The sequence below is a fragment of the Apiospora kogelbergensis genome, assembly GCF_038363985.1.
Source record: "Apiospora kogelbergensis strain CBS 113332 chromosome Unknown utg000007l_segment0_segment0, whole genome shotgun sequence".
NCBI classification, from domain to species: Eukaryota; Fungi; Ascomycota; class Sordariomycetes; order Amphisphaeriales; family Apiosporaceae; genus Apiospora; species Apiospora kogelbergensis.
Window position 1 is genome coordinate 185,113 of NW_027117424.1, and position 12,634 is coordinate 197,746.

Sequence of the window (12,634 nt, forward strand, 5' to 3'; positions counted from 1 at the left end):
CCATGTTATCTGTTTCAATGCTAGTGGTTGTGATGCATCCTTGGAAATGACATGTCTTGCAATCTGAATCAAGGGCCGCCGGACGGAGCACCTAAGAGCGGCCTTGATTGCAGATTTAGATTTACAAGCACAGCTAGCAACAGCCCAAGGGCCATCATCATTGACGCCCGGCTGGCTCTACTGTGTATTGAGACTGGTACAATGATCGATCTCTCCATATATAATGCCTTTACTCGTGTCGTGTCACTACATGGGTGGAAGTAAGTCATGCAATGGATTTCCTCGAAACAGACGGAGAGAGACATGGCCGAGGTGTGCATTTCCCCGCCCTGCACCCGCGAAGCTTCTTGAGTTGACAGCGCTTGACAGCCTGAACAGCTCAGACTTGCTGAAGCTTCTAGGGGGCTTGTCCGCTGAGAGTGCGAAAGTGCTCTACTGACTTGGCCGGAGATTGATAAAGAAAGCACACTGTCTCTCTTTTGTTTGTCTGGCGAAGTCCAGATGAAGTCGCGTCGGGCATGAGCAGCTGATAAACCTGATCTCGCACACCAGTTCCAGCCCTCCAGGTTAGCCAGCTCCTAGTGTATGATCAGATAGCACTTATGATGTTCGCGGAAATGTGGGAGGGTTTCTCGTGCCTCAGCAGTTCTCATGTTCTGTGTGTTTTGGCGGGGTTTGCTGTAGGCGTCTTGGCCCCCCGTCGCTGGCCCCAAATCCGGTTCGCCCGCCAAACCCCGACGGATTGGGGAATTGGCAAACGAAACGACCGACTGTACAGTCTCGACCATGGCAAGCTCAATCTCGAGCTGCCGCCCAGGTCCATGTGGATGAACATGGGATATTGGTAGCGCAAGCCTTACTCCCGCCTGCACATGTGCATCTGATGAGCTAATTGATCGATCGCTGGACTCTTCCAGGCGCGACACAGATGACTTCCCCACGGCGTGCCAAGCGCTCCTGGTCGAGGTCCTAAAGAAGGCCGGGCTGCTCGACGACACGGCCGACTCGCCAGCGCCCAAGCTGCGACCGAGCCTCAAGAGTCTTTCTATTCTAGACCTCGGCTTCGGGTGCGGCGACCAGACGGCGTTTCTAGTCCAGCTGGCCCGCGTCCCACTCAAGTATGTCGGCATCAACCTAAATTACCGTCAATACCGCTTTGCGCAGAACCGCCTGGGGCCCAAAAACCAAGCGAGCAAAAGCGATGTCCAGATATTCTGCGAAGACGCCGCGCAAATCGAGTCCTGGCCCACAGATCTGCGCAAAGCCGTCGCGTCGCTCCCCGACAAGGAGCAGAACAGCAACAACAGCCACGGCCAGAATGAGACTTGGGTGCTGGCCCTGGATTCGTTCTACCATTTCCACCCTTCCAGAAAACCCATCGTTTCTCTAGCTGCGCAGGATTTGAAGGCCTCGGTCATGGCGTTTGACATGTTGCTGTCGGATTCGGCGGCGTGGTACCAGCGGTGGATCCTGAAGCTGGTTGCGTGGATGGGCGAATGTCCCATTAACACCTTCATGACTCGCGACCAATACAGCGCAATGCTGGCTGAGGCTGGGTACGACCGCAGTCACATTGAGTTTTATGAGGTGACAGAAGACGTGTTTGAGCCCCTGGCTCGCTATATGGATAAACGGGGCGACGAGCTCGAAGATATGGGAATGATGTTGGGCTCGCTGAATATTGCCAGGCTGGTGTTTGACTGGTGGGCTAGAAGCCGGGTCTTGGAGGCTGTTATTGTGGTAGCCAGGAGATCGTCGGAACAGAGCGAGAGAAGGGGGTGTGCTGATTGGAGGAACGGTAGATCATGAGAGGGCGATGGTATTGATTTGGTGTAAGTCAGGAACTAGGACGAGGTACTAAAGGGGTTCTCCCAGAATTGTGTAAACCCATATTCACTTCCCATGCACGCTCGTATGACCTAGGTCTTCGTCATAGCCCAATTGCTCGTTGTGACAGTCTCAAAGTCGAGAGATGCAGCGCATGCCATTCCGCCCTGAACCGCTGACGTCGTGCCAACCGATCCCGAGGCTCGGCATACGACAGAGTTGGACTGTCGCGTGTAGAAGTTCTTGTAAGTCTTCCGACCGTCGAAAGGAGACCCCGCAGTCGTTGAAGCGGCCCTATCATCGATTAGTGTGAGCTGCAAACCGAAAAGCCCACGAGGACCTGCACACGGCTCCGGAACCCCCGGCAATCGCCAGGAACGAAAACATTTGATGTGTTTCCTGTTTCTTTGCAGTCCACCACCGCCGGCCGGGTCATGACAAATGGAAAGTCACGAGATCGCGCACAGGGTCGCATTTCGCGGGGAAGGTCTGATTTGAGGATAGTAGCCGTGGAGCAGGGATCATGCCATTGCCGTATTGGTGTTGCGGAGAAGCGAGGAAGCCAGTAAGCGAGTGAGATCGCACAGATCCGTCATGAACCCCTTACCCCCCAACGGCCATGATCGCCAAATACGAACGAGGGCACTCGTGACCATCATCCGCACCGAACCAATCCCTTAGTTTAGTGTTTGGATTGGTGGTAAAACCAACCTCCAACCGCCCACCCAACGCGTGCGCCCGTGAACAACAACAAGACGTGCGCCGCCTGTCCACTAGAGCAATGCGCAATGTCGTCAGATCCACTGGGCGAACGACGCTGGTCCCAGAAAGCCCGGCATTCATGCCGGTAGCATGCGCAATGGATGTACAATTCCAACGTGGTCCACAGCTAGCTCCAGTACGTAATATATTTATATATCAAGTCCCTATATAAGGGAGGACGGATGCACGTAGATCGTTCCTGCATGGAGGCTTATTGAGGCAGCATTAGCTAGCGAGATAGCTATATTCTCATTCTTTTCTAAAAGGCAGACGAAGAAAAGGGTCAGAAAAGAAGATGCGCTCTGTTTCGTTATTATTGTCGGCCATTATTGGCTCGGCATCTGTTTCCTTGGGCTCGGCTCTTCCCGACTGGTCCAGGTCCAAGACCTTCGACACTCTGCAAGCTCGAGCCGACGATTACGAGGCCTACTTCTTTGCCTACTTCACCGGCAATACCATAGAGGGCGAGAAGATCCATTTCGCCGCCAGCAACGGCAACAATGCGCTCGACTGGGAGGAGCTCAACGGGGGCCAGCCCGTCCTCACCTCCACCATGGGCACCAAAGGCCTCCGCGACCCCTTCGTGATGCGATCTGTCGACGGGAAAACCTTCTGGCTGATCGCCACTGACCTTTCCATCGGGTCCGGTACCTCTTGGGGCGATGCCGTGCGAACCGGCAGCCGCTTCCTGGAGATCTGGGAATCCAACGATCTCGTCAATTGGTCGGCGCAACGACACGTGGAGGTCTCGCCCCCAACAGCCGGCATGACCTGGGCCCCGGAAGCCTACTATGACAAGGAGATTGGCCAGTACGTCGTCTTCTGGGCGTCTGCGCTCTACGCCGAGAACGACCCCAACCATACGGGCAACACCTATCATCGCATGATGTACGCCACCACCAGCGACTTCCGCACCTTTAGCGACGCCAAGGTCTGGCAAGACGCCGGCACTTCGCGCATCGACACAACCGTGCTGAAGGCCGGCGACGTCTACTACCGCTTCACCAAGGACGAGGGGTCCGCCACGGGCTGCACCGACATCATCCAGGAGCGTTCCAATACCTTGCTGGCGGACTTGCCTGCCTGGACCACGGTTGCCTCGTGCATCGGTCGCAACGCCGGCCTCGCTGCTATCGAGGGACCGACTGCTTTCCAATCGAACCCCAAGGATGTGAATGGTCAGAAGTACTACCTCTTCGTGGACGAGTACGGCAGCGGCAAGTACGTGCCCCTCGAGACAGACGACATTGCCAAGCCCAATTGGAAGGTTTCGAGTTCCCACAATCTGCCAACAAGCCCTCGACACGGCACGGTGATGCCCATCACGGCAGCTGAGCGTTCCCGTCTGACGAGCGCTTTCGCCAAGCGTACTGCTCTGGCGAAGCGCGAAGGAAGCCCAGTTCTTCCTGGTCTCTGGGCCGATCCAAACATTGCTGTCTTCGGGAAGACGTATTACGTGTACGCAACCACCGACGGCTTTGGGGGCTGGGGGAAACACTTTTTACGTGTGGAAGTCCAATGATCTGGTGGAATGGACTCGGAGCGAGAAGCCAATTCTGACGCTCGATGGGGCAAACGGCAACGTACCCTGGGCCGTCGGCAATGCCTGGGCTCCGACCATCATTGAGCGTGGCGGCAAGTACTACTTCTATTTCAGCGGCCAGAACCCGACCTACAACCGCAAGACCATTGGCGTGGCCGTCGCCGACTCTCCCGAGGGCCCCTTCACCGCGCAGTCCACTGCCATGATCACCAACGGGGAGTCGGCCAAGTCCGGCCAGGCCATCGACCCGGGCGCATTCTACGACCCCAAGACGAAGAAATACTTCATCTACTGGGGTAACGGCAGCCCCATCTTTGCCGAACTGGCTGACGACATGGTCTCCATCAAGCCCGAGACCATCTCGAACATTGCGGGCCTGACCGACTTCCGCGAGGGCCCCTTCGTTGTTTACCGCAACAACCTGTACCACATGACGTACTGCATCGACGACACGGGATCGCCCAACTACCGCGTCGGTTACGCCACGGCGCCGAGCGCGACCGGTCCATGGACGTATCGGGGCTTGATCCTGGAGAAGGATGCGTCGCAGGGCATCCTCGCTACAGGCGGCAGCACGACCATCAACGTGCCCGGCACCGACGACTGGTACATTGCGTACCACCGGTTCGCCATCCCCAACGGCGACGGTGTGCACCGGGAAACCACCATTGATCGGATGTACTTCGACGAGAGCACGGGGTTCATCAAGAAGGTTATCCCGACTCTGTCGAGCGTGCCGCCTCAGACAGTGCCGTGATTCAATTCGACTTGGAATGAAAGCGGCCAGGAGTAGTTGTGTCAATTAGCTATGTCACAAGTGGAATAAGTAGCAATTCGGACACTATAATAATTCACCACACTGTAGTAATCAACATAACCAACAATCAATGATAACGAATAGCTATGTAGTGACAGCCCACTATGAGAATCTTACCGTCGCGGAGTTCCATCACTAAGAAGCACGATGCAGTTATGGGAACTTAGAAATGCTTGGTAGAAAGCTTGATTTATGTCCAGAAGGAATATGTACAATAAGAATGCGGGTAGAACAAGATTTTCTATCGTTCTGCCGCTTAGATACCGAACCACTTCAGGTCCAGGTCCTTGTGCACCGGCACGGTGTGGCCGACATTCTGTGCCAGGTAGCCGATCAGCTTGGAGCCGTCACCGTAGACCATCTTGGTGTATCCGCCCGAGGGGTCGTTGGTGGAGTTGGTGGTGAACTGGACGTTGAGCAGCGTCGACCACTCCTTGAGCTGCTCGTTCAGGTTGGCGGGGAAGACGAGGTTGTCGGCGGTGCCGTGGAAGGTCATCATGCGGGGGTAGGCGCCGCTGTAGCCGGGGTACATGGCGCGCACGATCTTGGCCCACTCGGCGCCCGTCTTGTTGATCTTGCCGTTGGCGCAGGTGCGGTCCGACGACGAGGGGCTGTTGCCGGGGAGCCGATGAGGCAGCCGGCGGCGACGCCGCTGTAGCAGGTGGCGGCGGCGAAGACGTCCGGGTAGGTGGCCGAGAGCACGTTGGTCATCATGCAGCCGGAGCTGGAGCCCGTGGCGAAGACCTTGGTCTTGTCGACGTTGTACTTGCCGACCAGGTACTTGACCATGTTGTTGAGCGTCGTCGGGTCGCCGCCGCCCTCGTGCTTGAGCGCGCGCGCCGACGAGACGTCCCAGCAGTTGCTGTCGTTGGTGGCGCTGGGGTAGGCGACGATGAAGCCCTTCTGTTCCGCGGCCTGGCTGTAGTCGGCCTGCTGGGAGTACTGCTGGCCGGAGCCGCCGCAGGGGTGGAGCTGTTGTGGCCAAGGTTAGTTGATGGACTGCTCGTGGTGGTGGTGTCAAGGTGAGCTTACAGCGAGAATGAGGGCTGGGTTCGCAGCCTTGTTTCGGGGCACGTAGACGTCCAGCTTCAGGTTGCTGGGGTTGGCGCCGCCCCAGTTGGTCACCGACTCGAGCGCCTGGGCGGAAGAGGCAAGCAGCAGCGCAGCGGCGCTGTAGAAGAGAGTGGCTTGGACCATGATGGCTCGTGTCGTTCAAGAAGTGTTGAAATGAGGGTAGTGGTAGGAAGATGGGCTTCTTGGAGGAAGTGAATAAGATGTTCTTGACTGGCCGGGCTGGGGGTTTTATGTGTGCTTGCTCTGCCGTTGACAGGGCCCGGCGCTCCTGACAGGGCCGAGGCCCGAATTCTGCCCCGAAACGGGCATACCTTTACTGTCGATCCCAGCCTAAACAAGGCGCCGGGAGCTCATGGCCCATGGCTATTCATGGGCCTGCAATCCGCATTGAGTCGGGCGCTGAAGTGGTGTGGACTCGAGTGTCACTAAGGCCCAGGATGACAGCTAAAGCTGGGATGTGCCCGCATAAAGGAGAAGACGTCAAATTTACTAGAGGACCGACGAACCACGACGTGGGTCAGGTTGCCGTTAGATGTTGTCCATTGATAGGAAGGAAGAACTGTTTTCTTCCGGTCAAGTTTCACCAAGATGAGATTCCAATTGGGTCGAGCTGTCCCTGGTTTTCCTTGAGCGGATCGATTTGGGGCTGCGAGAGCTGGGGCGTCGGGCAAAACCAAGATTCGGCAGGCGCCGGATAAGGAGCGATCAGCGGCAGTTGGAGGGAAGGGGGCAGGGGACAGGGGGCACGGCATGGAGATAGTGGGGAGAATGGGAAGAGCGGGTTTTGGTTGTTTACATCAGGGAGGCTAGTGTTTGATGGTAAATTTAGAAACTCCACCAATCATGCGACGGCACCATTCACGAACCTTCACGAGGTGGGCCACAGGGAAAGTCGAGGCGAACACGCGTGAAACAAAAGATGGGATGGCATGGGGCGGCATGGGTCGAGATGGCTTGCCTTCAATTACATGACATACGATACGGCAGCTAACTACAATGGAATTTCTCCGTGCCATGAAAGCGCAGACTCGGCGACCGCCTCGCACCTAGACCGCGAATCCGCCCGAGTTCGCCTGCCTTGGCTCGCCGGCCGCCTCGAAGGTGCCATTCGGCAACATCCTCAGGGCTTGCGCCGTGCTCTGGCCCGGCGCCACCCACGTCACGTTGTGGCCGAGACTCTTCATGTACGCCACGGTGCTGTTGTCGTACGTGTATTCGAAGGAGACCTGGTCGGGCACGAGCTGGTCGTGCAGTCGCGGCTGCGCCAAAGCCTGCGGCGTCGTCATGTTGCGGTCGAGGACGTTGTGCACGTTCTGGATGGTCGCCGTGATGATGCGGCTGCCGCCCGCCGATCCCACGACCAGGTACAGCTTGCCGTCGGCGCTCTCGGCGATCATGTTCGAAACAGAGGACAGCGGACGCTTGCCTGGCTTGATGAAGTTGGCCGGGCTGGGGATGAAGCCGAAGGCGTTGCTGGAAGCCGGGATGGAGAAGTCGTTCATCTCGTTGTTCATGATGACGCCCGTCTCGGGGACCATGACCCGCGACCCGAACAGGGTGTTGATGGTGGTGGTCAAGCTGATGGCCAGGCCGCTCTTGTCCGCCGTGCCCACGTAACTGGTGCCGGGGGTCTCGAGGCTCTCGAGGCCTTTGGGGTCGTAGTAGGACACGTTGTGCGTCTTCAAGTCGGAGATCTTGGAGCGCACCTCGGCCGTGGTCGCGTCGGAGAGCATAGAGTCCTGGTACTGCAGGACCCCGTCGACGAACGAAGGGTCGCCCAGCTCGGTGCGCTCGCCGTAGGCAAACCTCATGGCCTCGTCGATGCGGTGGGTAGTCAAATTAATCTGCGAGTCGTCCCCGAAGCCGTCATAACCGCCCACAATCTTGAGGGCACTCAAGGCCACGGATCCGCCAGCAGGCGCACCACAAGCCGTCAACTTGTAACCGCGGTAGGTGATATTGGAAGGCTTGCGCAGGGCCACGGTGTAGTTCTGGAGATCATCCACCGTCATGGTTCCGTTGGCGTCCTGCAATGCTGCGATGGTGGCTTTAGCAATGGCACCAGCGTAAAACGCGCTGGGCCCTTCGTTGGCGATGGCCTCAAGCGTGTCGGCATAGCGCTTCCGGGTCATGGTCTCATTGAGCTTGACGCGGTAACCATGGGGGGCGAAGTCGATGGCCCAGGACGGGTCCTCGGTGAAGAAATTGCCGCCGACCGAGTTCATGTAGCGCACGAGATCCTCGGTGACTTGGAATCCATTCCGGGCGACTTTGATGGCCGGAGCCATGACTTGGGCCCAGGGCAGAGCGCCGTAGTTATTGTGCAGGTACTCCAAGCCCCGCAGCTCGCCGGGCACCCCGCTAATCGAAAGCGTCTCCCTGTCAGCCTGTGCCTCTCCATCTGCCTGCCATCTACGGAGGACTGTGAATGACTTACCTGGCAAGACCGCCGTAGAGACTCGCATCGGTGTTGTTCTTGTACATATCCTCGAATGCAGCAGCCGGTGCAACTTCCCGGAAATCGATGAACTCGTAGGTGCCGTTGGGGGCCCTTACGAGCATGAAGCCACCACCCCCGATGCCGCTGTGCATCATGCCAATGACACCCACGCAAAAGACGGTCCCGACCAAGGCGTCGGCCGCATTGCCGCCCGCCTTGAGGAGGTCCACGCCAATGTGGCTACAGACGGAACTCTCGGACGCCACAGCACCAAGTTTCGGGATGTTGACGGGTGTGCATGCTGCTCCTAAGAGGGACCCGGCCAGGTGGACCGCCGTCAGCAGCCGCGAGGGAACTCCGCGCATCTCGTCTCGTCTTTTAGGCCACAAGGTCAGCTGCCGCAGCTCCGGTAAGGCCACAATTGGACCAGGAACAACAAGAAGTTGAATGAAGGAAAGCAGAGCAAAAAAGAGCAAGGCGGAGTTTGGGGATCTTTGAGATCCTTGAGGCCTTTTGAGGCCTTATACATCTTTAGCTTCATCCTGATAAGGGATCGCATTTCTAATTGTCGCGACCCCTCAGCTATCAGCCCCCGATTTTGGATAGGTAGTACTCCGTAGTGATCACGACATCTGCAACACTGCACAGCTCTGCACTTCACCAAGGCACAGTTGTGGCACAGATGGGCGCGCCAGGCCTAATCAGGCAGCTCGCTGTGAGCTGAGGGACGATCATGGTTACGGTGCAGCGGCAGACAATCTTAACTGGCAGCTAATCTGAACCTAATGGCCCTAATGGCAAGGCGACATGGGAGATGGGAAGTTCGGCAGGGGAAGAATGGCTTATCGAGCTGATAGCCCCAGCCTGTGCCAATCAGCGTAGCATCTTGGCATCTGCATCTGCGGCACTCGCGGAACTCGCGTCCTCAAATACGCAAAGTCGGTATGAATAGAAATGACGTACGAAAGACTCAATCGGCTCGTATGGTAGCGGTGAGTGATGATCGTTATCGGAGAAAGCTATTATGAAGTTATTTAATCAATTTAAGCATTCCCAGCAACCAGACATCGTTCAACCCTTTGCGCCGACGCGGATCTCATCCGGACTTGTCGCCGCAGTCCTGATTGATATGCAAACACGCACCTGGCAGCCTGTGTCAGTTGGCCACCAGGCTGCCTGAGAGAAACCGGTTATATCGCAGATACAGTAATGATGGGTTTCTTCTTTGTAAAAGCATTCGGATGGGAGTGAAATGAATTAGGGCAGGATTGATCTGGGATTGCTCAGTGGTCTGGAATGAATTGGTGCTGATTAAGGCCTGCCTGCAACCACACGTCAGTGGCTAAATTTGAGTCGTTAGCGAGCGTCTGGCCTGAACAACTGCTAAATCAAACCCTGCGGAAGCACCTTTAACTGACCCCATCTCCTCTTTTGGATAACCGAACTGGGTTGATGAGTGTGTCAAACTTGAATTCAGTAATTGCACGCATCATGGATATTCAAATCTGGATTAGCATCGACTACCAACTGGGCCTGCTTTGCACTAATGCAACATCCCCTCCAGAAGAGTCTATTTCGACTTCACTTGGTCCAAAAGGTCATCGCAAGGGTCATTCCAGACCGCACTCGGCCACACATCATCGGTTAGGGGACGCGGCAACCCGTTGAAGTTCGCATGAATCGATGCATTACTTTCCTATGTGGTATCTGCAGTGATGATCAAGTAGTGGTAAAAGTCAAATCCTTGGATACCTGATCCCGAACCAATCTCCTGTCCAACCTCACACACAATGTTCTATATCCAGCAGCCATCCTTGTCTCCTCTAACACATACATACACAAGTCCCCAACAAGCTCCATGCCGTCTACTAACTAACTAGTCGGATTTACTGCAGTCGGTCGAATCGCTGAACTCAGTGTATTCGCTGCAGGGGGTGCCAGTGCCTGCCGTCTCCGCCTTCTGAATCTTCTTGATGATCTTCTGCAGGATGTCCCCGAGCTGCTCGACGTTATCCGCATCACGTGGGACCAAGTGGCCCAGTCCGTGGTCGTAAAGCTCGGCCGTGTCGGGGTTGCACGAGTTGTACAGGGCCACAGCGCAGTAAACCAACGGGTCGTTAGTTCCAAAGACGTGCAGGGTCGGGATGTCGATGACGGGGCCGCACTCGTCGGCCAGCTTGGCGGTACACTCGCCGTCCTCGATAGCGAGAGGCGGAGAGCCGGCGAAGAAGATAGCGAACTAGATTTCGGAAACCACTTTAGTGAGCAGCTGGTGGCTTAGATGGCTAGAAAGACACTTGAACTGCATACCTTTATGCGTCTGGGGATGCCCTCCTTCTCGAGTCGGCGCTCCTCCTCGCAACAGATGGAGGCTGCCAGCATGGCTCCCTCCGAGTATCCGATCAGAGCGTCGACCTCGGGGTCCTCGTCGATGGTCTTGAAGATGGAATCGAGGGCCTCTTGGGCACTGCTCGTGTCGAAGACCTCGTCATCCTCTTTCTTGAAGAGGCGCAACGTGGCCTCGGGCGTCAACCCGCGGGGGATGTGCCGCACCCGGCGGAGAATCTCAAAGGCATCGCCGCCATCGCCGCTGGTGCAGTCGATAAAGCGGTAGACCGGGCGAGCTCCGAAGTAGTGCTCCCATCCGGCCGGCGGGTCCACCTCGTGAACTCCTTGGGTGTAGGTGAAGTTGGCCAGACCCCTATCTTCCACGTGCTTGGCAAAGGGACCGAGTTGAACGCCGAAGTTCTGTTTTCAACGGCATCGGTTAGTCACTCTCTCCCCTGGGTTCATACAATTATTGAGTCGTTTCCATACCTTTGCGCTTCCGTAAGCACCGGGCAAGCAGAGAAACTTCATGGTGAATAGATGTGCTGGTGGAGTTGGAGCCTTGGCTGGTGGTGTATCGAGATAGAGAAAGATGAGGCTTGATTGATAACTGGTTCTCCTGAAGTGACGTGTCAGTGTGATGCTTTATCTTCTACTCGCAGATTCATGAAACGGCGAACGTCGAAATGTATAAGTATTCTCCGAGGGGGCTGCAGCAACTACAGGACTAGGTGTCACGTCGCTTTAGCCTTTTCCCTATCAAACCGTCCTGGTCCCTCTCGGCACTGGTATTCTAGTCGAGGTCTGGGTGCATCTTTCTTTCACGACACAAAGCTCGCCAATACTGTCTGTTAGTCAGCCAATCGTCGTCTTGTGGCCGTCCCATCTCGACAAACTGGGTTACGCTAGCCGGTACAAGCATTCATTCTTCGCCGGCCCCGATGCGCCATGCAATCTGTAGTAGTCGAGACTTTGCCCGTCTTCCCAGATCCGGCAGGGGGGCTGCGCGGATCGTTGACAGGAATGGAAGGACCGGTGCCATTTACCTGCAGATATCGAATGCAAATAGGATGGGATGGATGGGATTCGGAAGCCGACGCTAAATGGAGTGGCTTGACTGTCATGGCTAATTTTAAACACTAGATTTCACAACGAAGGCCAACGGTAGCACTACGACGGCTAGGACCTGCACTGCGCGACTAAGCACACAACGTTTAGATTTCCCACCACCAAGGCTCGTGCTGCCTTTGGGCTAGTCTGGTTGCTGGAGGAAAGCTTGGATGTCCGAACCAACCACGACATCCCGCACGCTCTGCTGCTGACTTTCTCCATTCTCCTGTCCGGTAGGCTTTTGTGCCAGTGCCTGCATGCATGCTTGATCGATCCCGATGGGTCACCATGTGTTCGCTCAGGACTCAAGTCCACCATGTCGAAGCAGAGACAGATGCCCCCTGTCCGCGGGGCGAATCTGTCTAGAAAACCTTCTCTGGGCAAGTCATGCAAAGCCTGGCCCTGTCTGGATTGTTAATCGAGTCAACATCTGGACGCGTCAGGCACCCGCCGCGCCCATCTTCTCCATCCCAGTGCCCGTTGCGGCCTCTTTGTGGCAACTCGAACCAGCCTCAGACACCCTGCTCGGTCCGTATCGTGCTTCTTACCCGAAGCATTGGCGTCTTTAGACTTCGCTTTTCCGCAGCTGATCCGGCGAGCCAGGGCGTCTCCGCGGGGCCTGTTCCGTGCGCTCGCGCATACGCTGGCACATGTCACACAGACATGCCATCGTCGGCCGGCCATTTAGCTCTCCTCAGACAACGCCGCCAGAAGACTGTCCTGCCAAGACACG

The 12,634-nt window shown here is 56.5% G+C and overlaps 5 protein-coding genes across 5 annotated transcripts; 2 read left to right on the forward strand and 3 right to left on the reverse strand.

Moving 5' to 3' along the window:
- Positions 1-617: 617 nt before the first annotated feature.
- Positions 618-1,809, forward strand: PG998_010397 (methyltransferase domain-containing protein; the record flags this gene model as incomplete). Its single annotated transcript, XM_066877213.1, has 2 exons — positions 618-844; positions 918-1,809. 2 exons carry the CDS (start codon positions 618-620, stop codon positions 1,807-1,809), a joined length of 1,119 nt encoding a protein of 372 aa, XP_066726267.1.
- A 1,075-nt stretch (positions 1,810-2,884) lies between these two features.
- PG998_010398 (glycoside hydrolase family 43 protein) lies at positions 2,885-4,889 on the forward strand (the record flags this gene model as incomplete). The annotated part of the gene is made up of 2 exons (XM_066877214.1): positions 2,885-4,045; positions 4,104-4,889. 2 exons carry the CDS (start codon positions 2,885-2,887, stop codon positions 4,887-4,889), a joined length of 1,947 nt encoding a protein of 648 aa, XP_066726268.1.
- A 316-nt stretch (positions 4,890-5,205) lies between these two features.
- PG998_010399 (PHB depolymerase family esterase) lies at positions 5,206-6,146 on the reverse strand (the record flags this gene model as incomplete). Its single annotated transcript, XM_066877215.1, has 3 exons — positions 5,206-5,601; positions 5,628-5,921; positions 5,982-6,146. The coding sequence occupies 3 exons, from the start codon at positions 6,144-6,146 to the stop codon at positions 5,206-5,208; spliced, it is 855 nt and encodes a 284-aa protein (XP_066726269.1).
- Positions 6,147-7,069: 923 nt separating this feature from the next.
- PG998_010400 (uncharacterized protein) lies at positions 7,070-8,828 on the reverse strand (the record flags this gene model as incomplete). Its single annotated transcript, XM_066877216.1, has 2 exons — positions 7,070-8,384; positions 8,461-8,828. The coding sequence occupies 2 exons, from the start codon at positions 8,826-8,828 to the stop codon at positions 7,070-7,072; spliced, it is 1,683 nt and encodes a 560-aa protein (XP_066726270.1).
- A 1,511-nt stretch (positions 8,829-10,339) lies between these two features.
- On the reverse strand, positions 10,340-11,322 carry PG998_010401 (uncharacterized protein; the record flags this gene model as incomplete). The annotated part of the gene is made up of 3 exons (XM_066877217.1): positions 10,340-10,702; positions 10,774-11,211; positions 11,281-11,322. The coding sequence occupies 3 exons, from the start codon at positions 11,320-11,322 to the stop codon at positions 10,340-10,342; spliced, it is 843 nt and encodes a 280-aa protein (XP_066726271.1).
- Between the last annotated feature and the right edge of the window lie 1,312 nt (positions 11,323-12,634).